General features: G+C 45.6%; 1 protein-coding gene across 2 annotated transcripts; it reads right to left on the reverse strand.

Moving 5' to 3' along the window:
* Positions 1 to 6767: 6767 nt before the first annotated feature.
* Positions 6768 to 26349, reverse strand: LUC7L3 (LUC7 like 3 pre-mRNA splicing factor). 2 transcript variants are annotated; one of them, XM_040330893.1, is made up of 11 exons: positions 26169 to 26349; positions 21794 to 21860; positions 20256 to 20295; positions 20019 to 20169; positions 19288 to 19362; positions 17538 to 17642; positions 16422 to 16583; positions 13927 to 14264; positions 12765 to 12919; positions 8744 to 8934; positions 6768 to 7240 (listed from the first exon to the last, which is right to left on the reverse strand). In XM_040330893.1, the coding sequence occupies exons 1-10, from the start codon at positions 26265 to 26267 to the stop codon at positions 8777 to 8779; spliced, it is 1350 nt and encodes a 449-aa protein (XP_040186827.1). In that variant the 5' UTR covers positions 26268 to 26349; the 3' UTR covers positions 6768 to 7240; positions 8744 to 8776. The 2 variants fall into 2 exon arrangements, with proteins under 2 accessions (XP_040186827.1, XP_040186828.1); XM_040330894.1 differs by having other exon boundaries at positions 20025 to 20169; positions 26169 to 26348.
* Positions 26350 to 27385: the final 1036 nt, after the last annotated feature.

A 27385-nucleotide genomic window follows, 5' to 3' on the forward strand; every position in this document is an offset into this window, starting at 1 on the left:
AAGGGGGCTGCTTTGAAGGGGAAGGAGGGAACGAGCGCCGCCGAAATACTCTGTATTTCGGCTGCGCTCGTTCCCTCCAAGGCAGCCCTATTTGGCTCTGTCATCCCCTGCGAGGAACTGGGGGTGACTGCGAGCCGAGCACACAGGAAATCCAGCAATTACAAGTCTGCAGATGGGCATGGATTAGCCTGCAAGTACGGACAAGGCTGCAGATGGGCACAAATTGGGCTGTAATGATGGGCAAGGCTGCAGATGGGCACTGATCAGACTGCAGTGATGGGCAATGGCGAGGCTGCAGATGGGCACTGACCCTTATTTTGCTTCAAAATTTTATAATTTAAGTTTTTTTTCTGAAACTTCCCTCTTTAAATAAAGGTGCAGGTTATATGCCAATAAATACGGTACACTTTTGCATACTGGTACTGACTAGTATGCCACGGTTTCTCTTCGCCCTCAATCAGCTAATGTGACCCCAGTGCTGAGGTAGAGGAGGGTCAAACAAGTATGCTGTGGAGGAAACAGACATCCTCCTTATTAACTGATGATGCCATTGGTTGTTAGGATGACAGTGTCTAGCCGCAATAGTGCATAATGAAAACCCATGGCTTTACATAACTAAGGGGCAGGCTTGATCCACCTGCTGGCATATGTACAATTTTTAATACATTTTTAGGCATTTTGCCATGGCAGCCTGGTTGAAAAAGGCTGCTCTAAATGTTCAAGCTGGTAAGAGACATACCAAAAAAGACTTGTAGCTGTAATTGCAGAGAAAGGTGGTTATACAAAGTATTGCCTTAGGGGAGGCTGAATACAAAATGTCCCCCACACTTTAGATAATTATTTGTAAAAAATATATATATATATATATATATATATATTTATAATGAAAACCATTTATCATTTTCCTTTCACTTCACAATTAGACCAACACAAAGTGGCACATATCACATAAAATCGCAATAAAAAATACATTTAAGTTTATTAGTCGTAACATGGCAAAAAGTGGAAAATTTTAGGGGGGGGAATACTTTTTCAAGGCACTGTATATCCCATCCATTACCCAACTTGTCATATTAATAAACTTCTCTATCTTTGTTCACAGAGAAAAAATTATGATCGGACATTAACACAGCAAAAAGTCCAATTGGACTGGCTAATGCTGAAGTTTAGCATTAACGTCTTAAGCCAGTTCTCTAAGCCGTTTCCGGACATATAATCACAGTCACAAGGGTGAACAGCTCTAAAAATATTATCCCCAGAAATTATTTCATTGCCAGAGAGATTGGGAGATAGATTAAAATAAATACAAAAAAAAAAAAAAATAATAATTTAATTTATTGCCAACTGGATACTCCAATATAGAAAAGCCGCGCCCAAAATTAAAACAAATTATTTTGTAACATTAAAAAAGTCTATAAACAATGAGAGGAGTAGTGAATTCCAAGCAGCATCAGACAAATAGTTCAGGTGAAAAGATCAAAGGCTGATTTGCATGTAGGGACAATAGCTGGTCAAATTTTCAATGCATCTGGTGACATACATGCAATCTGTGTTATCCCACCACCAGAGACATATAGCAGCTTACCAGATGGCAAGCCTTTGATGCAATTGGCTATAGCCCAGCCACGGCCTTTTACTCCCCTGGACTAGGACACTCCGAGGTTATCAACCAGATTGCAGCCTCAAATGGAAAATGATGAGCGATTGCGGTTTGAGACGCAAACACAACCCGTCAGCAGAGAAGCGGTCAAATTTGCATGTAGCGGGAAACAGAGAGGGACGCAATTAGAGGTCGACCGATATATCGGCCGATATTTGGCCGTTTTTATGAAATCGGCATCGGCCGATTATTGTGAAAAAATTGCCCGATTCGCGGCAATTACAATAAACGGCTGGAATGGCCGCCTGCCCTGCAGCAGCGTGTGTCCCTGAATCCTCCACCCGCACAGCCACCTCGCTCCAATAGCAAGGAAAGATTTTACTGCCATTGCATAGTACCGCCCCGTCCCCTCCCTCGGCGTGCTGTATTGGATAAACAATCATTGGCCCTTTACAAGCATCTGCCACGTGACTTTCAGTACTGACCAGTGCTCTTGTAGCAATGTATTCTTGATTCCTACTACACCCGCCACTATAGAGAAGCTAAGGAGAGATTTCACTGGCATTCATCGTACCGCCCCGCCCCGCCCCCTCCCTCGGCATGCTGTATTAGATACTTGTAAAGGGCCAATGATTTTTCCTCTAATACAGCACGCCGCGGGAGGGGGCGGGGCGGTACGATGAATGATAGTGAAATCTCTCCTTGGCTTCTCTATAGTGGCCGTGCGGGTGGAGGATTCAAGAATATATTGCTTCAAGAGCACTGGTCAGTACTGCAAGTCAGGTGGCAGAGAAACAATCATTGGCTCTTTACAAGCATCTGCCACCTGACATGGTAACTCCCCCCAGCAGGAGATCGTGGACACTGGACAGCACTAGCTCTGTCTTCCTTTCCTGCTGAGGTGGAGCCTGCTGGCTGCTTGTACTATACTTGTTCAATGATTGGCTGGTCATCTCATCAGCATGCACCTAGCCTATCAGGTGCATGCAGATAGATACCAGCATGTATGGAGGGTAAGTGCTACTGTACTGTACTGTACCCCCCCCCCTGCAGACTTAATTGTATGTCTTTTTAAAGTGAAACCGGGCTGAGGCACCATCCCCCCCCCCACAACGCAGCACCACCCACGCCCCCCACAACGCAGCACCACCCATCCAACCCCCCACAACGCAGCACCACCCAAGCCCCCCCACAACGCAGCACCACCCATCCCCCCCCCCACAACGACGCAGCACTACCCATCCCTCTCCACGACGCAGCACCACCCACGCCCCCCCACGACGCAGCACCACCCACGCCCCCCCACAACGCAGCACCACCCACGCCCCCCCACAACGCAGCACCACCCATCCCTCTCCACAACGCAGCACCACCCATCCCCCCCCACAACGCAGCACCACCCACGCCCCCCCACAACGCAGCACCACCCATCCCTCTCCACAACGCAGCACCACCCATCCCCCCCGCAACACCACCCATCCCTCTCCACAACGCAGCACCACCCACGCCCCCCCACAACGCAGCACCACCCACGCCCCCCCACAACGCAGCACCACCCAATCCCCCCCCACAACGCAGCACCACCCACGCCCCCCCCACAACGCAGCACCACCCACGCCCCCCCCACAACGCAGCACCACCCACGCCCCCCCCACAACGCAGCACCACCCAAAACCCCCCACAAAGCAGCACCACCCATCCCTCCCCACAACGCAGCACCACCCATCCCTCCCCACAACGCAGCACTACCCGCGCCTAGCATCACCCATCCCCCTCCACAACGCAGCACCACCCGCTCCTATCAAAAAATAAAAAAAATCGGCCCAAAATATCGGCCGCAAAAATCGGCATTATATATCGGCCATCGGCCGCACAGATTTCTAAATATCGGCATCGGCCATAGAAAAACCCATATCGGTCTACCTCTAGACGCAATAGCGTGATACCGTAAGGTATAACAAATTTATTAAAACAATAGTGTACTTACACTTAAGAAGTTAAAAAAACAGCGTGTAACAAACAGGTAAAAGCCGGCCGGCTATATGTCTCTGGTGGTGGGATAACAAAGATTGCATGTATGTCACCAGGTGCATTGAAAATTTGACCAGCTATTGTCCCTACATGCAAATCAGCCTTTGATCTTTTCACCTGAACTATTTGTCTGATGCTGCTTGGAATTCACTACTCCCCTCATTGTTTATAGACTTTAATGTTACAAAATAAATTTGTTTTAATTTTGGGCGCGGCTTTTCTATATTGTAATTTTTTCTGTTATCACACGCTAGCCGCTGCCTGAGGACTGTGTTTTGGCAGCGCGTTTTTTTTTGTTTTATTTATGGATACTCCAATATAAAACATTTCCAATACAAAAAATAAAATAAAAATAGATCTTCATACATTTTGGCCAAAATGTATTCTGCTACATCTTTGATTAAAAAAACAAATCAATAAGTGTATATTAATTGGTTTGGGTGAAAGTTAAAACCTCTACAAACTATGGGATATACAGTATCTCACAATAGCGAGTACACCTCTCACATTTTTGTAAATATAAAATCTTTTCATGCGACAACACTGAAGAAACTACACTTCACTACAATGCAAAGGTAGAGTCTGTAGCAGCAGACTGGCATAAATGAGTGAAAACTGATTCCACAAGGGCAACCACTGTAGGGGGTCCCTGGTCATGGATGCAAATCCGTCCAACTTTAGAGTGCCTCACTTACAGCAGACTTCCACAAACACCTCTTGGTGAAGAGCCCACACCCAGAGGAAAATTAAATTTCCAAATTTTCCATGCAGGGAATGTGGACGGGGACAGGGTGGGGACATGAATTTCTGCCATAGGCAGGATGAGATCAGTTTCCGCCTTAGTTGCGACTGGACAGGTACAGGAAGGCCACTTAGTTGCATTGACCAATGCTGCAGGGCAAGACCAACACCATCCGTTGATGGGCCACAACCTCTCCTGCAGTGACTAAGATTGTCCTCCAGGGCAAATGAAGGAATGATTCTCACATCTTCAGCATTCGCCAAGAAATCCGCCAGTGCACAGACCATTTTGTCCTGAAGTTTAAATGCATGGGGGGGTCCATCCAGCAAGTGCGTCCACTTGTCCCATGACAAGACATTGATATGGAGGGGGAATGGGCAAAAGGGCATAGCCTCATAAGAGGCCCCATCTTTCCCAGAACCCTCATGCAAAGAAGGATTGAGAGGTTTGTCCAAGGCAACTCCACCTGAGTTTACAGGGCAAGACTTATGTTCAGAGATAGGATCACTCCAAATTGGACCATGTCCAAACTCGGACGTAAAATATATTTCAGCCTCTGGGTAGGGACGAAGGCCAAATTAAAAAATCCCAGGACCTAAAAATCTCTCCAGAGTATGCATCATTTGTTTCACTATTAACTCCAGTCTCACAGATAACTTATGACAGGAAAAGCCGCTCTCCCAGCCAGCCACCATGGTGTTGAAATCAATTTGGCTTCAGCCTGTAAGGCTGTCAACCGGCCAACCTTCCTGAGTTTAGCCCCTCCAACCAGGGCTTAATCCCCCACCTGCTCTCCTGCACCCGAGGACCTTGGGAATGTTACACTGGCCTTGAGCGGCATTCTAAGCCTATAACAGTTAACAGGGTCACAAGCTGAATGTGGTTGGCTTTCACCGCAAAACGCAGGGACCGTTGATGACTTTGGAATATGCAGATAAGCATCCTTGAAATCCAGATGCCAGAAAAATCTCTCTGCTGAAGGGAAACCACTTACCAAACCCATACAGAACGTTTGCCCTTAGTGAAACTTGTTAAGCTCCTTGAGATCCAGAATGGGCCATACACCATCGTTCAGTTTCATAACCATGAGAAAGGTTCAAGTAGAAACTGTGAAACATTTCTCTCTGGAAGCAGGGCAATAACTCCTTGCGCTCAAAAAATAAAAGCCCAAGTCCTTTTTTTTACAGATTCAAAAGAAGCAATTAAAATTATACAGCGCAGGAGACGGGAAAGCTCTCTAATTCCAGCCTGTAACACTTCGAGCCACAATATTGCAAACCCACTCATCCCAAACATCTGTGAAGGTCTGCAAAAGGTCACCCAAGGAAGGAAGTGGGGGCATCCATATATGCAAGGATGACCTATTTTCCCTGCCTTAGAAGGCTGTGGGGGGGGGGGGGGGGGGTCCTCATCTAAAACTGGGATTGCGGCTTGGGCTTAGAGCCCGAGGCCGGGCAAAATAAATGTTTAGGAAGTAGGAGAGGCAGGTTGATGTACCGTGAAGCTTTGACATCTTTTTAAGCAACAGATCTTGCGGAAGGCGCCAGGATCTCAATCCTGTAACCTGTGACAGACGATTCAGGAAGTGACCATCTTAAAATTGGTCTGGACAGCTTTTTTTTTTTTTTTTTTTAATTGCTTTTTATTCAAAAGTTTCCAAGAAACATAGTACAGAAAGCAAGTACTGCATAAATTTGAATAGAAATATCAAAATATACAAACATTTGTGTGTCTGGACAGCTTTTGCAAGAAAACCCACAAAGGCCTTTTGGGTCTGCAACAAAAACTCGAACCCTGGGATTCCGTAGGAGTAGATTCCGCATCCACCAGCTTCTTCTTGTACCTCTTAGCTGGATCATTCAACAGGGATGACCCGACGAAGAAATTTGGGAACCAACTGTATGACACAGTGTGCCCGCAAGGTAAACCCCTCGGGATAGAGAGCTGCCCAGAGGGGGTTAGCTATTGCGTGGAAGAGCCGCGAGAGCCACCGAGGGACCCCAGAAGAGGACGATCGGGTCCCATTGTGCATAAACGAACGACACAGTGGAAGCAAGAATAACGTGTTTAAAAAAAAAAAAAAAATTACAACATAACAAAAAACCTTTATAAACCCTTTAAAAATGTGTAATATATTATATATATATATATATATATATATATATATATATATATATATATATATATATATATATATATATATATATATATATATATATATATATATAATGTTAATGCATTTAAAAGAAGGAGGGACAAAGCTGTGAACAGGTAGGGTTTGTATTAGGGTGAATCTTTATCAACGTCAAGGCAAGAAAGTATATAGTAAGCATTGTACAAACATTAGAGATAAGTTTCAAAGAAATATTTTATTTAGAAAAAAATAAACTGCACAACTTTAAACAGTGACACATTTATTTTAAAAAGCATTTCATACCAAGCCAAAATGACATCAGAGCACATTTACAAGAGAAATTAGAAGTTGCGTTTATTTATAATCTATTTTCTACTAGTAAAAAAACAAAAAATTAACGTGGTTCACAATTATCTTGTGTTTCCAAGTCCGAACAAAAAAAAATAAAAAAAAAATAATAAACTTCTGATTTAATATGCAAGTCATGGCTGTTACACTTGCTTGCGTTTGTTTAAATTAATTTTCTTGCGCCCTGACATTTGGGCAACAACATTTAACCAGAGACTGTACTGAATCGACTCTACAGAAATACTCGAGTTCTCAACGTAATGGTTTTAGAACCAACTCTAACCGAGTTTTAAATTTTCATTATACAGGTTCTGTCACCTCATTTTAAAGCCCATCTTCGATTAAGACATCTTGAGAGGTCAACCTTGATCTTCGCAATGCAGTCCTATAGGGTAAAATACGAAGAGAAATAAAACAAATGCAAAATTAGTTGCCATTCCAAGAAATAAGCTCTTTAAAACTAATCACAGAAAACCAAAAATTCATCTGGCACTAGACTCGTCCCCCATTCTCTAGAACTTTCATGCAACAGGAACCAAAAACGATCTAATGCTAGATCAGAAAAAGGGATCCGTGGAAAGAAAGAAAAAAAAATTAAATTTTTTTTTAATTTGTTTTAAAAATGTATCGATCCCGGATCTCTGCTTTTTCTATCAAAGTCCGAACAGCGGACTACAGCGTAAACTGCCTCATACAATTCCTCCTACCTGGTAGGAAAAATTTAAAGACATACCTCTGTAAAAGCTTGCACTGAATGTAACAAGTCGATTACTAGCGAGCATAGATTTGCATTTAAAATCTTTAAATAATTGTTTTACTGACTGGGCATCATTGCATCCCTAGACACAGTCAAAAGAAAATTGCCAGAGCTGTTAAAGATGTTAAGAACAGCAAAAGTCTAACATAAAATTAAAGAAAACAACTAAAATAAAAACAAAAAAACAACCAAAAATAAATAAATAAAATGAATAAAAAAAAAAATATATAAAACACTTTGTTTGTGGCTTTGCTTGGTAGACAAAGACAAAAGTAAAAACAAAAATACACAAAAAATAAAAAATAAGCTTATGCTATTACAGGTAACATCATTCAAACATGGATTTTGGAAGAAAGGAGTACCTTGCAAGAATACCTGATTAGTATGACTGAATCCTTGATTTTTAATTTGGCATTTTCAGGGGCCCGCTTACAACACCAACGCTGCATGAGGTATGGCAGACAGCTTGAAATTATTCATAAACCCTACACTTCGAACAATCCAATTCTACAGGCTCTCGAGTTACAGAACAAACTGCATTAGAATGCAAGGCAGTAAGGCAAAAATGACTCCAAAACATCTTTCACAATTTTTTTTATAATTTTTTTTTTTTTTTTTAAATAACAACTTTTATTTCTTTCAACAGTAAATTACGGCTGGTTTTAAAAGTGCCTTAAAAAATAAATAAAACGCGCCTCCTCTTAAAATTAAACATTACTGCCGATGAATCAAAACGGTCTTAAAAAACAAAGGTTATAAAATGTATGATCTGTTGTGTTATTTACGCCAGTAATTTATTAAGCAATTGAAAACTAAAAAGAAAAGCTAAAACATTTCTGATTGAAATATGTTTAAAGATTAGAGATTCTGGGATGGCTTATGTGACAAAAGAGGACGCGTTATGGTGGCATAGAGGGGGGGGGGGGGGGGGGGGGGGGAGAGAGATTTGGATGGGCGCGGGTCACTACGAATACAGAAAAAGGAGAGATACCTCTACATGTGTGCTGGGGCTACACAGCGCTCTCCCTTCATGGCAAGGCTTCCTGTCTTCATCTGTGCATACTTACGCTGCACCGTAACATTCTAGCAAAACATAAGAGCTATAAGAGAGAGAGGCACAAAAACACTTACCTCCGGCTGATCAGAGGTCAAATCAGATCAGTTTTAATTGGACTGAGTGTCACCTTCAGATTTTATGTCTTCGCTGGACCCATTCACAGAGGTCAGGGTGGGCAATTCCTTAGAGTCGGATTTGCGAGATTCGCTTTGCCCATCTCGGCTGCCGGACTTGCTGCTTTTTCTGTCGTCGGAACTCCTCTTTTCTACAGATTGAAAGACAAACAAACAAGGACGACAATTTAACAGTGGCTTACCGAGAACAAGAAATACATGTAGGTCTGGAGATTGCCTTTTGCACATATGAATGGGGATCTGGTATTAGCCACTTTACCTCCGGAAGGTCACAGAAGGAAGCTTGGGCCTTCACAAGGCCGCGGCCTCAATTACCGGCCGTCGCGCGGGAGGCGCAGGGAGACACAAGATCCTGTGCCTCCCAAGCCGCACGATCGCGGCGGGCCACGGCCTCAATTACCGGCAGGCGCCAGGTCACAATTTCTTGTCGCAATTGTGAATGGGCGCCCGGATTTTGTTGAGCCCTGGCATAGCAGTACTCTGACCGTCACAAGTATGACACCCAGAGGCAAAAGAATGATGGGACTTGTAGTTTTGCAACAGCTGGAGGTCCGCTAATTGCATATCCCCGGTATAGGCAATAAAGGATGACTAGCCCTTTGATGGCCATTTTTTGGGGAACGGATTCCACAGGTGGAGTGAAAGTAACCCCTCCTATCATTTGCAGCCAAGGAAGCTTCCATCTTGGGCTCTGTTTTAATCTTAACTGATGGTGTGTGTGTGTTCAGCACCATTGCTGTTTATGACACCACCCATTGAATGCTTTGACAGTTTGGTTGAGAGAACAACCAATCTGATAGTTACGGAAACCTAACCGTTTTCTGAAACCGTTAAATCGATGGGGTTTACTTCAGCTTTAAGATCCTCTTTAAGCGAACAATAATGGTGAATCGATTCAGAATACTGTAACGAGAAGCTCAGTATGGGAAACATTGGCAGCATTCAAAGCCAGAAATTGCAGCATTTGTATTCCTCCCCCCCCCCCACTCAGGACAAGAATCCTTTAATAATCTCCAATGACGCCATGCTCCAGACTGTACACAGACTCTAGGCTTCCACCCATGTTGCACAGCACCCTCCTGGCACCATGCCAGTTAACTATCATTAGAGCCTCTGTGGCCCCAAAAGGCACCTTTGACAATAGAATGACAGGCAGGAAATGTAACTGCAGATTCTTGCGTCTCTAGGCCAGCCTCTCAACTCCAGTCCTCAAAGCGCCCCAACAGGTCATGTTTTTCCGGATTTCCATTATTTTGCACAGGTGATTTGATCAGTTTCACTGCCTTAGCAAATTACCACAGCCGTTTCATCTGAGGGAAATCCTGAAAACAACCTCAAGGACTGGGAGTTGAGAAACACTGCTCTTGGCGACTGCCTCTCGGTCGTCCCGGGGCCCATTTTCTGCCCAGCTTGGAGCATTCCATGTTTTCCCACCAGCCAGAAAGGCATGCAAAGATCTCCAAGGTAAGAAACTTGTGATTTTCTAGCATCCACCAAAAACATGGAACACGACTTGTGGATGGAGTGCTCAATAGAGAATTCTCACTGTATGCGGAAAAGAAAAAAAAATGTAACTGCAAAATAAGTTATAATAAAAACAGCCCCCTGCAGGTTTATGCACAGCATACCAGCACATTAGAACATACTTGCCTGTCAAAGGATGCCCTCCAGTGCTCAGGTGCTTCCATCCCCCCCCCCCCCCCCATTCGTCTTTCTAGGTTCACTCCGTTTGGCTGCTTGAGTGGCTGGGCCATGATGATGTCACTCCTACACATGCGCACGGGAGTAACTTCATCATGCCATAAATGTACTCTGCCGCTGCGTATGCACAGCTCATAGCACATTACCGCTGACAGGCTAGGGAAACATTTATGGGCACAAAAACCCTGCCTGGCAGCAGGTTTTTTTATTTTAATACTTAGAGTTGCTGCTGCTTTGAGCAGACATGAATTTAAAGCGGGGGTTCACCAAAAAAAAAAAAAAAAACAATTTTTAACATTACATTCAGCCGAGTTGTCAGAATGACAAATCGACTTTTTATTTCATTGCCGTACATACCGTATTTTCACCGCCGCTTCCGGGTATGTAATCTGCGGAAGTGGGCGTTCCCAATTGATTGATATCCTTCCAACCGGCGCATACAGCACGTCACGAGTTGCCGAAAGAAGCCGGCTTGCGAGTCCGCTCTATACGGCGCCTGCGCACCAACGTTCGGCTTCTTCCGGCAACTCATGACGCGCTGTATGCGCCGGTCGGAAGGATGGCAATCAATTAGGAACGCCCAGTCCCGCAGATTACATACCCGGAAGCGGCGGTGAAAATACGGTATGTACGGCAATGAAATAAAAAAAAAAAAACACACAGCTGATTGTCATTCTGACAACTCAGCTGAATGTAATGTTAAAAAAAAAAAATTTGGGGTGAACCCCCGCTTTAACTTCATGGCAGGTTACCATTTAAAGTAGAACTGAAGGCAAAACTTTTTTTTTTTTTTTTTAATATAGAATGGAGGGTGATTAGAAAACCTTTTATGGTTTATTACTGTGTCACCCACTTTTTGCCCCGTTTACCGTGGTCACCAAAAGGAAAAGAAAACCGCCAAAAATTTGGGGTTGTCACCAGAACAGGAATAGAGGGAAAATCTTCCAATGGGAACACTAGTTCTGGCGACCCCAGTGACAACCGTGAACTTTGGAGGGTTTTCCCCTCTATCCCTATGTTAGCTTTGGATCAGGGGGTGAAGGGAAATGTTCCCAATGGTACAGAAAGAGAAAAAAAAAAAAAAAGCAGGTGTTAAAAGGGGTTGTAATGGTACATGTTTTTCACCTTAATGCATTCTATGCATTAAGGTGAAAAACATCTGAGGATTAGTGGCTCATTCATTGGTTGATTGAAAGCAGCGCAGCCATTGGCCGAGTGAAACAGCGAGCGGCTATATCACAGGAGCGCGCCCGCAAGAACCAACCACCATGCGAACTTGCTCGCATGAAGGTGGTTAATTCTTGCGGGAAGGAGCCGAGACAGCCGCAGAGGGACCACAGAAGACCAGGTTTCCGGGCCACTGTGTGCAAAACAAGCTGCACAGTGGAGGCAAGTATGACATGTTTGTTATTTAAAATTACCTTTAAAATCCCTTTAATACCCTTGTTACTCTATCCAAAAATGAGAAAAAATTCACACATAAAACATCCAATACATGAAATTAATGTTAATGCATGAATTCTGTAATAGAGAGTAAATACAAAATATAACGGACCCCCAAACCATTACAATTTGCCTTCTAGAAGAATTCCAGGCATGGTATATATTTACAGTCACACTGGTCAAATCGTGCTTCTACCAAGTGGCAGGGGTCCTGTGTTCACAATGCCCGAGGGCAACCACTCAGCAGGGTACCAAGGGGATGACGATCACTGAAGTAGTTGTGTCTTGCTAGGTATGATATATACACAGTTACCATGTATAAAATATAACATGCATGGAATTCATTTTTAAAAGGCCACATTCACACGGCTGGTTATCTGCGGCCACCAGATCAAAGGGGCAAGAACTAGAGGACTCTTGCAGCAGGAATGACGGACATGTGATTTGCATGACACGAGGCGCTGCGCAAACTGTTGGGGCTATAAAAATACTGAATAAGAATATTATTATTATTATTATTATTAAGGTCATGCCAGCTGAGAGAATTCAGACCCCCCCCCCCCCCCCTGGAATCTAGCTGCTGTTCGCATGTTGCTGCACACGGAACAGATGGCTGCAGTTATAGATGAAGTCTGAGCCTGGAAAATCAGCTGTATCCAGCTATCCTCTATGTGTGGCTACGTGTGACTAGCAGCAGCCGCTGGCACCCGACATGCCTCAGGCATTTCGGCCTCAAGAACCGCAGATTCTTATTGCTGGATTGCGATGGGCACATGCGAGAGGCCTTTTTCTTTTTTATAAAAAGGGAAGGACATACCTCTCTCCTTGGATCTGCGCTCGCGGTCTCGGCTCCGACTCCTGTGTTTGTAAGACTTGCGTTCCTTGCTCTTTGACCTTCGCTTGTCTCTGCTGCGTGATCGATGTTTCCTTTCTGTCCGATTGTGACTGCGGCTTCTCTGAGGCTCTCTACTCCTGTACAAGAGGGAATAGGAGAAAATACAATTATAGAATATAAAAGCACCCTGTGTAAGCTACCGTGAACAGTGGCAATAAAAAAAAGAAAAGAAGAAAAAACAAAACGTATTTTACTTTATTTTTTACACTTTATTCCTATTACAAGGAACGTAATCATCCCTTGTAATAGGAATCTATTGTCACAGGTCCTTATTATGGAGAGATGTGGGGTCAATAAGACCCCACATCTCTCCTCCAGGCTGGAAAGCAGGAGATCAAAAAAAAAAAAAAAAAATTTCACCGATCTCATGCTTACCAGCCGCGATCACAGGTTTGTTTATATTCGCGGCCCGGCGTGAAGTCATGACTTTACGCCCAGGCCGCGGATACAAACAAACCTGCGATCGGTGAAAATGTCGCGCACGGGCCTACGACAGTCAGAGATGACTGGTGACCATCTGGTTACCTGAAATCTCTATGGTTGTCATCCGGCAGCAGCCGATTCTTTCTCTGGGTCCCCGATGGCACGGAAGCAAAGAAGTACCGGATGGCGGCAGGAGGGGACGGCGACAACCGACATCCCCTCCAAGAACAATCAAGCGGCGGAAATGCCGCTATGATCATTCTTATGGTGCACAGAATCGCCGGCAGAAGATACAGGCATCATTCAGATATCTCCCCTTGAAAGTAAGGGGGGGGGGGGTGACATACTGCGGGCGGGAAGTGGATAATTACTTTATGGGTGCACACAAGTCACTGATCTTATCTTAAATCCTAAAACTTTCTAACAGGTAGCTGCAGGGTTAGAAGCAAGGGTACACATGGGGGAAAAAAAATTCTAATAAAGTTACATGATCACAATATGAAAAAATAAAATAAAGGGGGGGGGGGTGGATTCAAAAATACACAAGTGCTGATTATCCACTGCTGGAAGGTTTCTATTTTCAAACTAAAAAAAAAAAAAAAAAAAAAAAGTGTGGCGACTGTCCCCCCCCCTCAAGGAGAGAAGGTGGTCCTCAGCATACCTGCTTCTCTTCCTCTCCCGACTCCGGGACCTCTTATGCTCACGAGAGTGGCTGACTCGTCTGTCCGATGGTTTGCTGGAATTTCGGCTACGTGAACGGCTTCTTTTGCGCTTCTCTCTCTCACGGGTCCTCTCCTTTTCTTTTTCCCTCTCTTTCTCTCTCTCCTTTTCCTTCTCTTTTTCCTTCTCCTCCTCATCTCGTTTCCTCTTCTTTTCCCTCTCTTCCCTTTCTCGGTCTCTGTCTCTTTCTTTGTCTTTATCTTTATCTTTGTCGTCTCGTTCTTTCCTTAACCGATCCGGTTCCCGCTCAGGTTCTACTGATTTTTTTCTTAATTTTTCCTTTGGAAAGAAAAATAAAATTACACATTATTATTACACCCTGAAATAAGAAAGATTTTGAATGCAACAATTATGCTAGTCTAATAGTAGGAGTTTGTCCCCTTACTCTGCGCCACCCTTTGGTTTCCTTTACCCTCCGTCCTTTCCAATGTCATTAGAATTGATGTATATCCCCATTTTTTAATTAATCAAACCCTTTCATTAACCTCTTACTGACCGCTATAAGGCGGCAAGTCTGCTCTCCTGCGCAAATCGCCATAGCTGTACAGTGGCGCTTGCCCATGGGTCGGGCAGACTCTAATGTCCGCTGGCGACCCGCGATCACGGTATACAGAAGCAGAATGGTGGATCTTGTAAACAAGGCGGGTGGGTTCCTGTTCTGGATGTGTAGTTCCGCAACAGCTGGAAGGCCGTAGTGTGAGGATCTCTGATCTTCCTTATCAGATGGTTCTGCCTGGCTCCCCTCGGTCCTCCCTCCCCCATCGCCTTTCGCGACGCCCTCCCCACCTAGTGTGGGGTCTTTAGAGGACGCCCACTCATCTGCAGCCTGGTCTTTTCCCATCGACCCTCCCATTCCATAATATTTATTATACACATTTAACACACTATGTGGAGCTGTCACTGTTTCTTACATGGTGGACAATGTTACTGCTGAAATTTTCTTGAGGAACAAGATCCAACAGGACCGTGTATCCGAAACTGTGAGATTGGGACCTATTATATGCGGTTTCTGATCCCCTGTAATAAGGGATCATGGAAATTCGGTAAGAGGCCATTTTATAAGTTTGGTGGAGGAGATATCACGTTTTCCTTTGGACACATTTACAACCAACACAGATGCACGGGTGTTGGACACACTATCTGCTGTTTAAACTGACTTTTGCTGTTAATATTTTGGACTATTAACTCATTTATAGCCAAAGTTCATATTCAGGCAATGTCGTTTTGATCTAGTGTCTGTTATATTATTAACATTGTTAATCTTTTTTGTTTTCACTTGTATATTATCACCATCACTGGTGTGGGACTTTGCGGTGGCTGCATGCTGCACCCTAGTGGCCATTAGAGGTCGCTCCTAACATAGCAGCCGCCTTCTTCACTTTTCATCACTGTAGATCAGGGATATGCAATTAGCGGACCTCCAGCTGTTGCAAAACTACAAGTTCCATCATGCCTCTGGGTGTCATGCTTGTGGCTGTCAGAGTCTTGCTATGCCTTATGGGACTTGTAGTTCAGCAACAGCTGGAGGTCCGCTAATTGCATATCCCTGCTGTAGATCATCCACTTGCACACGCCGGTGTCTAGCAAGCAGGGCGTTTGAGGTAGCGCAATTTATATTTTTTCTTATGTTTATCTCTTGTATTTATTGTTTGCATGATAATCGCAGCACCTGGAGGGATTAGACTGACTATGTTACAGGTTTTTTCCCCCTTTTTTTTCCATCTTTCTAAAAAAAAATTAGCGCAGTTTCTTTCCATTTTCCTTATAATATTTATGCATTTGTTTTAACAAATATCTATATGCATCTTTTTCCAGAGTTAGCGTTTTCAATCTTTTTCCCCCTGAAAAGACCTCCATTATCAAAGGTCGAAACGCGTCAGAAAATTCTAGCACAAGTTTACCTACTTTGTTACATGAACTCATATGGTTATATCTATTCATATGTAAAAAAAAATTAAATTGTATCATGGAACTCATGTCTTGATCCCACTAGAACGCCTTTTTTCCCCCCATTATGTACCTTTTTAAATAAATTATTTCTTCAACTTATTTTTTTTGCTGCAACTCAAAGCCCCTTTGGGGTACCTTTTTTTTCTACAAGGGTCCCTGATCTAGGGGCAATCAAGGGGTTAACCATGTGCCCAACAATGTGTGCCGCTTTTATTTTACCATCTGGCCGTTTTTGAAATCAGCTGTCACGTTTGTGCTGTTTTCAATCACAGCACAGGGGCGCGCGGATGAAAGCCAGTGAAGTACAGGTATGTTGTCCGGCCTAGCTGTGCTGCCTGCATGCAGTCAATCTAATGTTGGCAGGTGGAAAGTAGTAAGTCAACAGCCGCAAATAATGTAGCTGCTAACTTTTAAGTCTTTTCAAAGAAGCCCCAAAGAGCACCTTGCATAGCAGGGATGGTCATGTTGCGTGCATCATCGACATACCTTTAATTCCTCCACAGTGCTCTTAATTTTGGCATAACCCATGTGCTGTTTTCCCATGAGGTGATCGTCCACTCGGGATTGAGCATCTCCGACGATTAAAAAGGCACCACACACTTCGCACACCTCCATCTGCTTCTCCTGGGCTGCAAAACTCTCAATTGTCTGCAAAGGTTAAGAAAACATTTTATGTTAGGAAAGACCAACACAAATAAATAAAATAAATAGGATCTGTCAGATGAGTGCAGAATAAAAAACTAAAAAAAAAAAAAAAAAAAAACAACTCTTCTCATATGTGGAACAAATCATGCGAGGCGGATGACCAGCTTAATCACTTGTCCAATTTCTAGGTCTCCTGAACTCCAGTGGTGAGATATCCCCGCTTCACCCAGCGGTTGCCTTTTCCCGATGGGTACTTATTGTAGAGAGAAAAAAAAAAAAAACCACGAACCACTTAAAGCGGAGTTCCGCTTTTTGGATTCCTCCCCCCATCTGGTGTCACATTTGGCACCTTTCAGGGGGGAGCAGATACCTGTATAACCCAGGTATTTTCTCCCACTTTGTGCATAGATAGCTGCAGTATCCACGAATATCTACTCAATGTCTGTCTCTTTTAGCCAACATACACCAAAGCACGTGGTTTTTCAGCTCTTTAACGCCACCCTTTGGGCAACTTCTGCCATTGTCGTCTGATGTTGATCATTGTTTCAAAGCATGCGTGTTTGTACTTTGGATTTTAGTCTGACGGATTTGTGTACACACGATCGGATAATCCGACGGAACACATTTGTTGTCGGACAATTTGAGAGCATGACCATCCAACAATTGTTGTCGGACGATTTGAGAGCATAAACACCCAACATTTGTTGTTGGAAATTCCGACAATTGTCTGATGGAGCGTACAGACTGTCTGATTATCAGACATAACAAGTCCATCGGACAATTGTTGTCGGAATATTCAATCGTGTGTATGGGCCTTTACATTGGACTGGAAGCGTCAAATGGTAAATCAAAGTCAATAGGAAGATTATTGACAATCATACAGGACCCAGAAAATCAGAACATCTCGGCCTTCTCAGAGAAGCAGACAACGGAGCGGCTGCATCTTCTAGAACTCACCGATGTGGAAGACTTGAGAAGTTCTCGCTCTTCTTTCAACTGTTCTACAAGTTTCATCATTCCCTGCGCCTCCTCAACCTTCCCCTCGGATCCCAGCTCCTCAATCTGTTAAAAGAAAAAAGTAAAAGTACATGAGCTTATTTTTTGGCAGATTACAGAAGTTTTACTGCTTTTACATTGCTGGCCTTTTGAACTCCAAGATGCCTGTACATAAACGCCTGTAAAAAAGCAACATCTAGATGTGAATGGAGTCCGTCAGCAGTGTCGGTGTACGATTGTCCACTGAACAATCTGTCCCGCTACAAGTCGCTGATCGCTGCTACTACTAGTTAAAAAAAAAAAAAAAAAAAATTCCATAAATATATCCCATCCCAAAGTTTGTAGATCTTATAACTTTGTGAAAACCAATTAATATACACTTATTGGGATGTTTTTTTTTTAACAAAAAATATGGAACAGGATACATATTGGCCTAAAATGATGAAGAAATGTATTTAATTTTGCACATGTTTTTATCAGATGGGTTTTATAAACAAAGCAATTTTTTATTTTTATTTTTTAATTGTCGCTCTTGTTTATAGCAAAAAAAAAAAAAAATGATGTGATCAAATACCACAAAAAAAAAAAAAAAAATTTTGTGGGGGTCAAAAAAAAAAAAAAAGTTCTGGGAGGTCAAGTGGTAAGGCTTCTGTAGTCTTACAGTCTTCATATATAAATATCGGCACCATGAATAAGGAAAGAGCAAATAATGTTGTCATAGCAAAATGCTTCAAAAATACCTTCATCACCATGCTTTAATGGCCGGTCACGTGACTCACGTTCACACTCAATAAAATAATGGGCAGAGATTCAAAACTATGCATGGTGGCTTCTGTTGGTTGCATCTCCCAGAAGCTCCTTGGGTGCATTTAAGGATGTAGGTGGAGCTATACGACTGTCATCCCGACACTCCCGGCCTACCGTGTTTAAAATACAGTGGCCAAGTGGTTAGCACTTCCACCTAGCAGCACTAAAGTCGCTGGTTCGAATCCCAACCACGGCACTACCTGCATGGAGTTTCCTCAGGGTACTGTATGTTTATCAAAGTACTAGCAGTCATTAGAGAGACACACAGTCATCTTGCCCATGATGCAGGGTAAAGCGACAGTGACCATGAAATAGGCATTCCACAACTCTGATATACCGTATTTATCGGCGTATACCGCGCACTTTTTTGCCCTGAAAAATCAGGGCAAAATCGTGGGTGCGCGATATACGCCGATACCCGTGCCGAGTTTGAACCACTGCACCGGCATATGACGTAAAGGACTCACAGGACGTGACCGCGAGAGGAGCCGAGCCTGCCCGACTATACCCGAGTGTACCGAGCTCGGTATATGCCGGCGCAGTGGTTCAAACTCGGCGCGGGAATCGAGCAGGGAGGACACCACGATGGCTGCAGAAGGACGCCGGACCCGACGAGGAGAACACCACCGAAGCCGCAGACGGACGCCGGACGCCACGCAAAAGACACCAAAACTAAGTACTAAAATGATTTTTTTTTACAGGAATGCGGGTCCACATTAGAGGTGCGCGCTATACGCCGGAGCGCGCAATACCCCGAAAAATACGGTACTTGCATCACACTCAGTTCCTGGCCCCACCTGCAGCCAGAAATATTATCTGGCATTTTCAGGTAGGAAGGGGCGGGTGACCAGGCCTAGCAACCAATCACCATTTGCACTACATTCAAATTATATTCTCGCCTCACCTGCAGCAACAGACCCTCGACTTTATCCGTCAGGACCTGAACCTTCTCCTCGTTCTTTCCGGCTGGACCAACAGCCTGATGAAAAACAAAAAAGATGTTTCAGACAGAAATGAAGATTCAGAACACAATTTCACAAACCTGAGAGACCTTTTAGTGGAATGTACACTTGTCTGACTGTGACCAGACATTATAGATCACCTCAATCATCCCATAGAGGGCACTCCACCCCCCCCCCCCCCCCAAAGCATCTAAAACAGAAAAACTAGCATAGCTAGCCTCAGCGACAGACTCATACGTCGTCTGGTTCAAGGGGTTATAATCGGGATGATGCCTACAGCTTTAACCCCGGTATCTCTTTTCCCAGCTGGATAAGAGAATTAAATGTAAAAAAGTAATCCTAGCAGCTTATAAGCCGCTGGATCACATTCGCAGGCAGTGGAAAACGGCAAAGAATTGTTGGCCAAACAAACCCGAAACTACGTGGTTTTTCAGCTCTTTAGCGTCACCCTTTGGGAAACTTCTGCTAAAATATATATATATATATCTCCAACTTTTGCACAATTTTTAGGCATAATGGCAAGGCACCCCTAAAGAACCTTGCAGGTGCCCTGGTTGAAAAAGGCTGCCCTAGATGCGATATAAAATATTCATCTTACTGTGATGTGTAGTGTTATTTTTTTCCCCTAAAAGGAAAAGATGTATATGGGAAAAAAAAAAAAGGAGATACGAACACTTACACCGGCAGCTTGTTGGCTTTGGGATAGAGCCAACCGTGCGTGACCCCTCCGTATCCTCCGCTCCACCTCGGCAAGCAGGCTCTGCAGATAGCGCAGGAACTCGCGCTCGTATCCCACCTTCATAAAGCGTGAACTCTTCTCGTACCTGGGGGGGGGCACACAGAGCTCAGCGACAACAACATGGCAAAAGCAACAATGAAAAGAAAAACAAAAATACAGAACACCACTCACTGTTTGCGGAGGTTTTCATCGTGGATCTTTTCACACGGACCTGAAAAGAGGCGAGAAACACAAATGTCATACCGTGTTTAAGGCTAAACTCCAGGATCATCTCATCTCAGAGCGCCACTGTGAAGAACGGGGAAGCTGTGTTTACACACAGCTCTCCTCGTTCTTCAGCTCCGGGGACCGATCGCGAGACTCCAGCGGCGATCGGGTCCACGGGTCCCACGGACGCGGAGCTTCGGACCAGGTCGCGGGCACGCGCCCACGGCTGGGCACTTAAAGAGGACGTACATGTACGTGCCCAGCCGTGCCATTCTGCCGACGTAGATGTGCAGGAGGCGGTACTTAAGTGGTTAACCACTTAAGACCCGGACCAAAATGCAGCTAAAGGTCCTTGCCTCTTTTTGCGATTCGGCACTGCGTCGCTTTAACTGACAATTGCGCGGTCGTGCGACGTGGCTCCCAAACAAAATTGGTGTCCTTTTTCCCCCACACAAATAGAGATTTCTTTTGGTGGTATTTGATCACCTCTGCGGTTTTTATTTTTTGCGCTATAAAAAAAATTAGAGCGACAATTTTGAAAAGAAAACGCGATTTTTTTTTTACTTTTTGCGGAGGTTCATCCTAAAAAAAAAAAAAAATTATCTACCATCCCATCCAGCATACTTTTTTTTCCGCTGTACTTACTTTTTAATTGTTTATTTTCTTTTCTTCTTCATAGGCGTTCCTATGAAGGGGCGTAGATGATTGACGTGCGGCTACAGCTCGTCGCGCTTTCCCAAAATAGCCGGACTAGGACTCGGCTATATACGGCGCCTGCGCAGTCTGTGCGCAGGCACCGTATAGCGCCGTGAAGAGCCGAGTCCTAGTCCGGCTATTAATGGAAAGCGCGACGCGCTGTAGCCGCACGTCAATCATCTACGCCCCTTCATAGGAACGCCTATTCCCCGCGGGAAGAAGAAAAGAAAATCAACGATTAAAAAGTAAGTACAGCAAAAAAAAAGTATGCTGGATGGGATGGTAGATAATTTTTTAAAATTGTCGAAAAGAAAAAGAAAATAAACGATGATGGCTGCATTCACATCTAGGCGGACAAAATCACGGCGCTTTGTCCCACGAATTGCGGCGACAAATGGCGGCGTTTTGTACCGCGATTTGCCGCCTAGATGTGCCCCTAGATTGTCCCCCTATGGAGATGGTTCCCATTTCCTATGCCGAAAGCCGCCTGAAAAAAAGGTCCGGGACTTTTTTTTCAGGCGACAGGCGTTCGGCATGGAGATGTGAACCATCTCCATAGAGGGCAATGTTAAATCATCCCTCTGGCGTGTCGGGGCGGCATCACACTACAGGCGACAAAACGCCTAGGTGTGAATGGGCTCTAAACGGTAAGTACATAAAAAAAAAAAAAAGCATACTGTAGCTGACGCAAGTATGCTGGATGGGATGGTAGATAATTTTTTTAGGGTGAACCTCCGCTTTAATTTCGGCACCAGAAATCTGATAACTTTACATCTTCAATTTGCATTCCAGACACGGTTACCTACCTAGGTCTGATCTTGTGTTTGTGAACAATTCTGCCGGACAGAATTCACACAGGTAATACTTGCACACCTGCCGAGGAGAAGAGAGAAAAAAGAAAAAAAAAAAAGTTACAATGATATCTCTGGTCAAACTGCAAAATGAAATCTTCACATCCACACTGAATTGCCATTAGTTCTAGAATAGTCCCATCAGTCTGAAGGATACCTTTCCCAATGAAACATCCCACACACAGAATCTCACAAAAGTTGCCAGCAGTTTAGACATTAATGACTGTGTGTCGAGTTATTCTGAGGGGGACGGGAAATTTACACTGTTATACAAGCTGTACACTTCACTACACCAGGGCTCGACAAATCCCGGTCGCCATTGCGACTAGAAATAGCCGCCTCCTGGCAACTTGGCTTGGAAGGTGGGCAAAAAAAAAAAAAATGTTCCTTGTGTGAGCTGGCGCCATCTGGTGGTGGCCGTTGGTATTACAAGTTAAGCATTACAAGTTAAACAGCAATTCTAATGTAATTTTCCACTATTTTCACTGCCATCTTCTTCCCTCTAATTAGAACCCCCAAACATTATATATTTTTTATCCTAACACCCTAGAGAATAAAATGGCGATCGTTGCAATACTTTCTGTCATGCCGTATTGTCGCAGCGGTCTTACAAGCGCACTTTTTTGGGAAAAAATTACTTTTTTTAATTAAAAAAAATATAAGACAACAGTAAAGTTAGCCCCATTTTTTTTTTATATTGTGAAAGATAATGTTACGCCGAGTAAATTCATACCCAACATGTCACGCTTCAAAATTGCGTCCGCTCGTGGAATGGCGACAAACTTTTACCCATGTTTTGAGTTACAGAGGAGGTCTAGGGCTAGAATTATTGCTCTCGCTCTACCAATTGCGGCGACACCTCACGTGTGGTTTGAACACCGTTTACATATGCGGGCGCTGCTCACGTATGTGTTCGCTTCTGCGCGCGAGCTCGTCGGGACGGGGTGCGTTTTCTAGCTCCTAACTTTTTTAGCTGGCTCCTAGATTCCAAGCAAATTTGCCAAACCCTGACCTACACAACATTGTAGCAAAGTGTCATTTCTTCAGTAAAAGAAAAGGTGACTAAAGCGCTAGCCAATACTAACAAAGTGAGGGTGAGAAAAATATGCAAACAAAATAAATGCAAATTAATGCAGCTCGAATCTAAATTGTACTAACAACAAATAAACAAAATGAATAAAGGAAATGATGAGCGCAAAAATGGAAATAGAATGGTGCAGATACCACATCAAAATGTGAATGATAAGTGCCAATTAAAACAGTAAATGTGATCCTCCTATCTAGAGGAACTAACATAAACACACAAAACGCCACTGAGCTAGTGGCAGCTGGAGTGTGCAATCAAGGGTGATAATGAAAAGTGTCCAATAAGTAATAAATGATAAATTGATATATATATATATATATATATATATAGTGTCCCAAAATAGCAAAAATTGCAGTGATTCCTATGTAAAATATGGAAGCGATGTACTGTATCCCTTATAGAATATAAGGGATACAAGAAAATATTTACACAAATATGAGGGGTGTACTAACTTTTGTGAGATTCTGTATAATTTAAAGTGATTCTAAAAGAAGAAGAAAAATGTGAACAAAGCAGCCCCCTTACCCTCTTTTTGGGTCCCCTGTCAGCAATCCTGGCTCTTCTCCCCAATAACAAGCCTCTTGCTATGGGGCACTCGAGCAGGCTCACTCCTGAGCCCCGCTGTGTTCATAAACAGTGTGGCTCGGCCCCGCCCTCTCTCTCTCATTGGCTGTGATTGACAGCAGGAGTCAATGGCTCTCGCTGCTGTGGGAGCCAATGTAGAGGGAGACACTCAGAGTGGCCACTGCTCTCATACACATTGCTGGATTGAGATGGGGCTCAGGCAAGTAGTAGGGGTGGCTGCAGGGGCCCCTTAAAAACCCTTGAGCCTTTAGAACTACTTCAATGCAGTGAAAAGCATTCACTATGCTCTGGGAATATGCGTTTCAGCTTCACACATTTCACACAGCATGCCTTCTGAACTACAGAGGAGCTGAAAAGAGGAGGAGTCAGCACAGGACTCACTGCTTGGGACCATGGGATATGTAGTTACGCAGAGAATCCAGGAAGTTGTGGAAACTAGCAGACAGGCAGCGCTCACACCATGAAAGGAGATCAAGTCTCTCGCAGGGGTCTCAAACTGGTGGCCCTCCAGCTGTTGCGAAACTACAGGTCCCACTAGTTGCGGGGGGGGGGGGGGGGGGCACCAATTCCCGGGGGGGGGGGGGGGCACCAATTCCCAGGGGGGGAGACACACTCACTTTGGAGGTATTTCCTCACTTCCTGTTGTGGCTTTGGGACAGGAAGTGAAAGGAAAACTCCCCAATGGGGCATAGACAAAAAAAATTAACTGACAGGGGTTTAACCTCACCCCTTTACTTTATCCAAAAATGAAAACAAGTGTTGCCTTTAGTTCTACTGTAATACGGGTAGATGTTGGCACCATGCAGAGCCGGTGGGTGAGGAGACATGACAGGTGCTCACACACAGCCTGCATCCATCTTCTGGCATTAGGGGAGATGAACTTGTCACCTCTGACATTTATGGCTTTAATCCGCCCCCAAGGGGGCGACACCGATGGAATTTTATGGTGGGGGGGGGGGGGGGGAAGCAGCCGGCACAGCCAGGAAATTCCCAGCTGCCAATCGCAGAGCCGGCGTACGGTCATTGTTCATTAGAATGATACATTGTAACTGTGAGATGTTTACAGCGGAGCCCTCCCTTTCCGACAACCAAAACTTCCAGCATTACCCAGTGTGTGTGTGTGTGTGTGTGTGTGGCATATCTCAGGAGCATATGGCTGGCGGGCCAATGGCGTTGTGTGGAAGGCTGATCTGGTCATGTGACCGGTCCTTTATTATTAGGATATTAACAACTCCAGTTCAGAAAAAGTGATCTGTGATTGGCTGGTGGCTGAAGAGTTGGGGCAGTCAATGACAGCAGGTGGTGGGGGGGGGGGGGGAGTGATGTTTCAGGGGCTACAGACAGCGCCACTCCCCTAACATCCAGGAACTGGCAGCTGAGCGCCCCCTGGAGGAGGTCAGTACACATCACTCTGCATTACAAGAAGTGCACCAGGTGAGGATTTAATATGGATATAAATAGAGATCCCAGTCCCTTGCCTCCCTCTGTATAGAGCGCGCCCGCCGCCTCCCCCCCTCTGCATATAGAGAGAGCGCCCGCCGCCTCCCCCCCTCTGCATAGAGAGAGCGCCCGCCCCCCCCCTCTGCATATAGAGAGAGCGCGCACGCCGCCGCCTCCCCCCCATCTGCATATAGAGAGCGCACACGCCACCTCCCCTCCTCTACATATATAGAGAGCGCGCACACCGCCCCCCCCCCCTCTGCATATAGAGAGAGAGAGAGCGCCCGCCGCCTCCCCCCCTCTGCATATAGAGAGAGCGCCCGCCGCCTCCCCCCCTCTGCATAGAGAGAGCGCCCGCCCCCCCCCCTCTGCATATAGAGAGAGCGCGCACGCCGCCGCCTCCCCCCCATCTGCATATAGAGAGCGCACACGCCACCTCCCCTCCTCTGCATATATAGAGAGCGCGCACACCGCCCCCCCCTCTGCATATAGAGAGAGAGAGAGCGCCCGCCGCCTCCCCCCCTCTGCATATAGAGAGCGCGCACGCCGCCCCCCTCTGCATATAGAGAGCGGGCACGCCGCCCCCCCTCTGCATATAGAGAGAGAGCGCGCACGCTGCCTCCCCCCCTCTGCATATAGAGAGAGCACGCGAGCGCACGCCGCCTCCCCCCCTCTGCATATAGAGAGCGCGCACGCCGCCTCCCCCCCATCTGCATATAGAGAGAGCGCACACGCCACCTCCCCTCCTCTGCATATATAGAGAGAGCGCGCACACCACCCCCCCTCTGCATATAGAGAACGCGCACACTGCCCCCCCCCCTGTATATAGAGAACGCGCACACCGCCCCCCCCCTATAGAGAGGTGTTCATACATTCTTTATTTATTAGTGAGGAACACTGAGCAGAAAGAGGAGGAGTTCTGACAACTCCAATGACAGGTCACGCCTACAAAATGGGAGGAGCCTCATCAATATTGTAATTCCAGTAGTCATTTATAAATGGGAGGGGCCGCGACAGGTCACTCCCACTAATATAAGGAGAGGCGGGGCTCTGGTAGGGCACGCCTCTCTATACAGTACACACAGCCACGGTGACCGGTGTATGGTCTCACACACCACGTGACTTCCACTACCCCTCGCCTCACCACACAGGAGACCATCCTCCCCCATCCCCCACACACACAGGCCGCTCACATCCCCCGCTCAGCCCCGGACTCACGTTCTCGTCATCCCAGCGCACGTTACACCTCTTCTCATCCGGTGCCAGGTTCCGGTCCCGGCCCATCAACTCGTCCAGCAGCTGCGCGGCGGATAACATGGCGAACAACCCGGAGCTCCCAGCTCACCACCCGACCAAGAAAATGGCGGCTCAGGCCTATCTCCCACACTGCCTAGCGCGTCCCGCCCACCGCGCCGGCTCCGCCTAATTCTGGGAGGGAACAGAGACACCGCCCACATGAGATCTCCCTCCTCTCCCGCCCTTTTTGCTGCTTCGCGGCTCTCGCAGTACAGAGAGGAAAAGGGGACGGGGCGGAGTGTTCCGTGAGGTGCTATGATTGGATGCAGTGTTCTGTGTGGGGCTATGATTGGATGCAGTGTTCTGTGAGGGGCTATGATTGGGTGCAGTGTAATGTGAGGGGCTACAATTGGATGCAGTGTTCTGTGAGGTTCTATGATTGGATGCAGTGTTCCGTTAGGTGCTATGATTGGGCGCAGTGTAATATGAGGGGCAAAGATTGGGTGCAGTGTTCTGTGAGGGGGCAACGATTGGGTGCAGTGTTCTGTGACGGGCTATGATTGGATGCAGTGTTCTGTGAGGGGCTATGATTGGATGCAGTGTTCTGTGAGGGGCTATAATTGGATGCAGTGTTCTGTGAGGGGCTATGATTGGGTGCAGTGTTCTGTGAGGGGCTATGAGTGGATAGCCCACTGCGCCTAATCGTAGCCCCCCACAGAACACCGCTTCCAATCGTAGCCCCTCACAGAACACTGCACCCAATCGTTGCCCCCTCACAGAACATTGCAACCAATCGTTGCCCCCTCAGAACACCGATCCCAATCGTAGCCCCTCACAGAAAACTGTGCCCAATCGTAGCCCCTCAAAGAACACTGCGCCCAATCGTAGCCCCTCACAGAACACTGCGCCCAATCATAGCCCCCTCAGAACACCAAGCCCAATCGTAGCCCCCTCACAGAACACTGCACCCAATCGTTGCCCCCTCAGAACACTGATCCCAATCGTAGCCCCTCACAGAACACTGTGCCCAATCGTAGCCCCTCAGAACACTGCGCCCAATCGTAGCCCCTCACAGAACACTGCGCCCAATCGTAGCCCCCTCAGAACACCGAGCCCAATCGTAGCCCCTCACAGAACACTGCGCAGAAATCGTTGCCCCCTCAGAACACCGCGCCCAATCCAATCGTTGCCCCCTCAGA

Source organism: Rana temporaria, chromosome 12 (assembly GCF_905171775.1).
Source record: "Rana temporaria chromosome 12, aRanTem1.1, whole genome shotgun sequence".
In the NCBI taxonomy this organism is placed as follows: domain Eukaryota; kingdom Metazoa; phylum Chordata; class Amphibia; order Anura; family Ranidae; genus Rana; species Rana temporaria.

Coding starts and splice junctions, on each gene's coding strand:
- LUC7L3 (XM_040330893.1), bottom strand. CDS start 26,267: ATGTTATCCGCCGCGCAGCTGCTGGACGAGTTGATGGGCCGGGACCGG. Junction 12,920..13,926: donor CGGGAGAGGAAGAGAAGCAG/GTATGCTGAGGA, acceptor CCTCTTGTACAG/GAGTAGAGAGCCTCAGAGAA. Junction 8,935..12,764: donor GCGCAGATCCAAGGAGAGAG/GTATGTCCTTCC, acceptor TTCAATCTGTAG/AAAAGAGGAGTTCCGACGAC.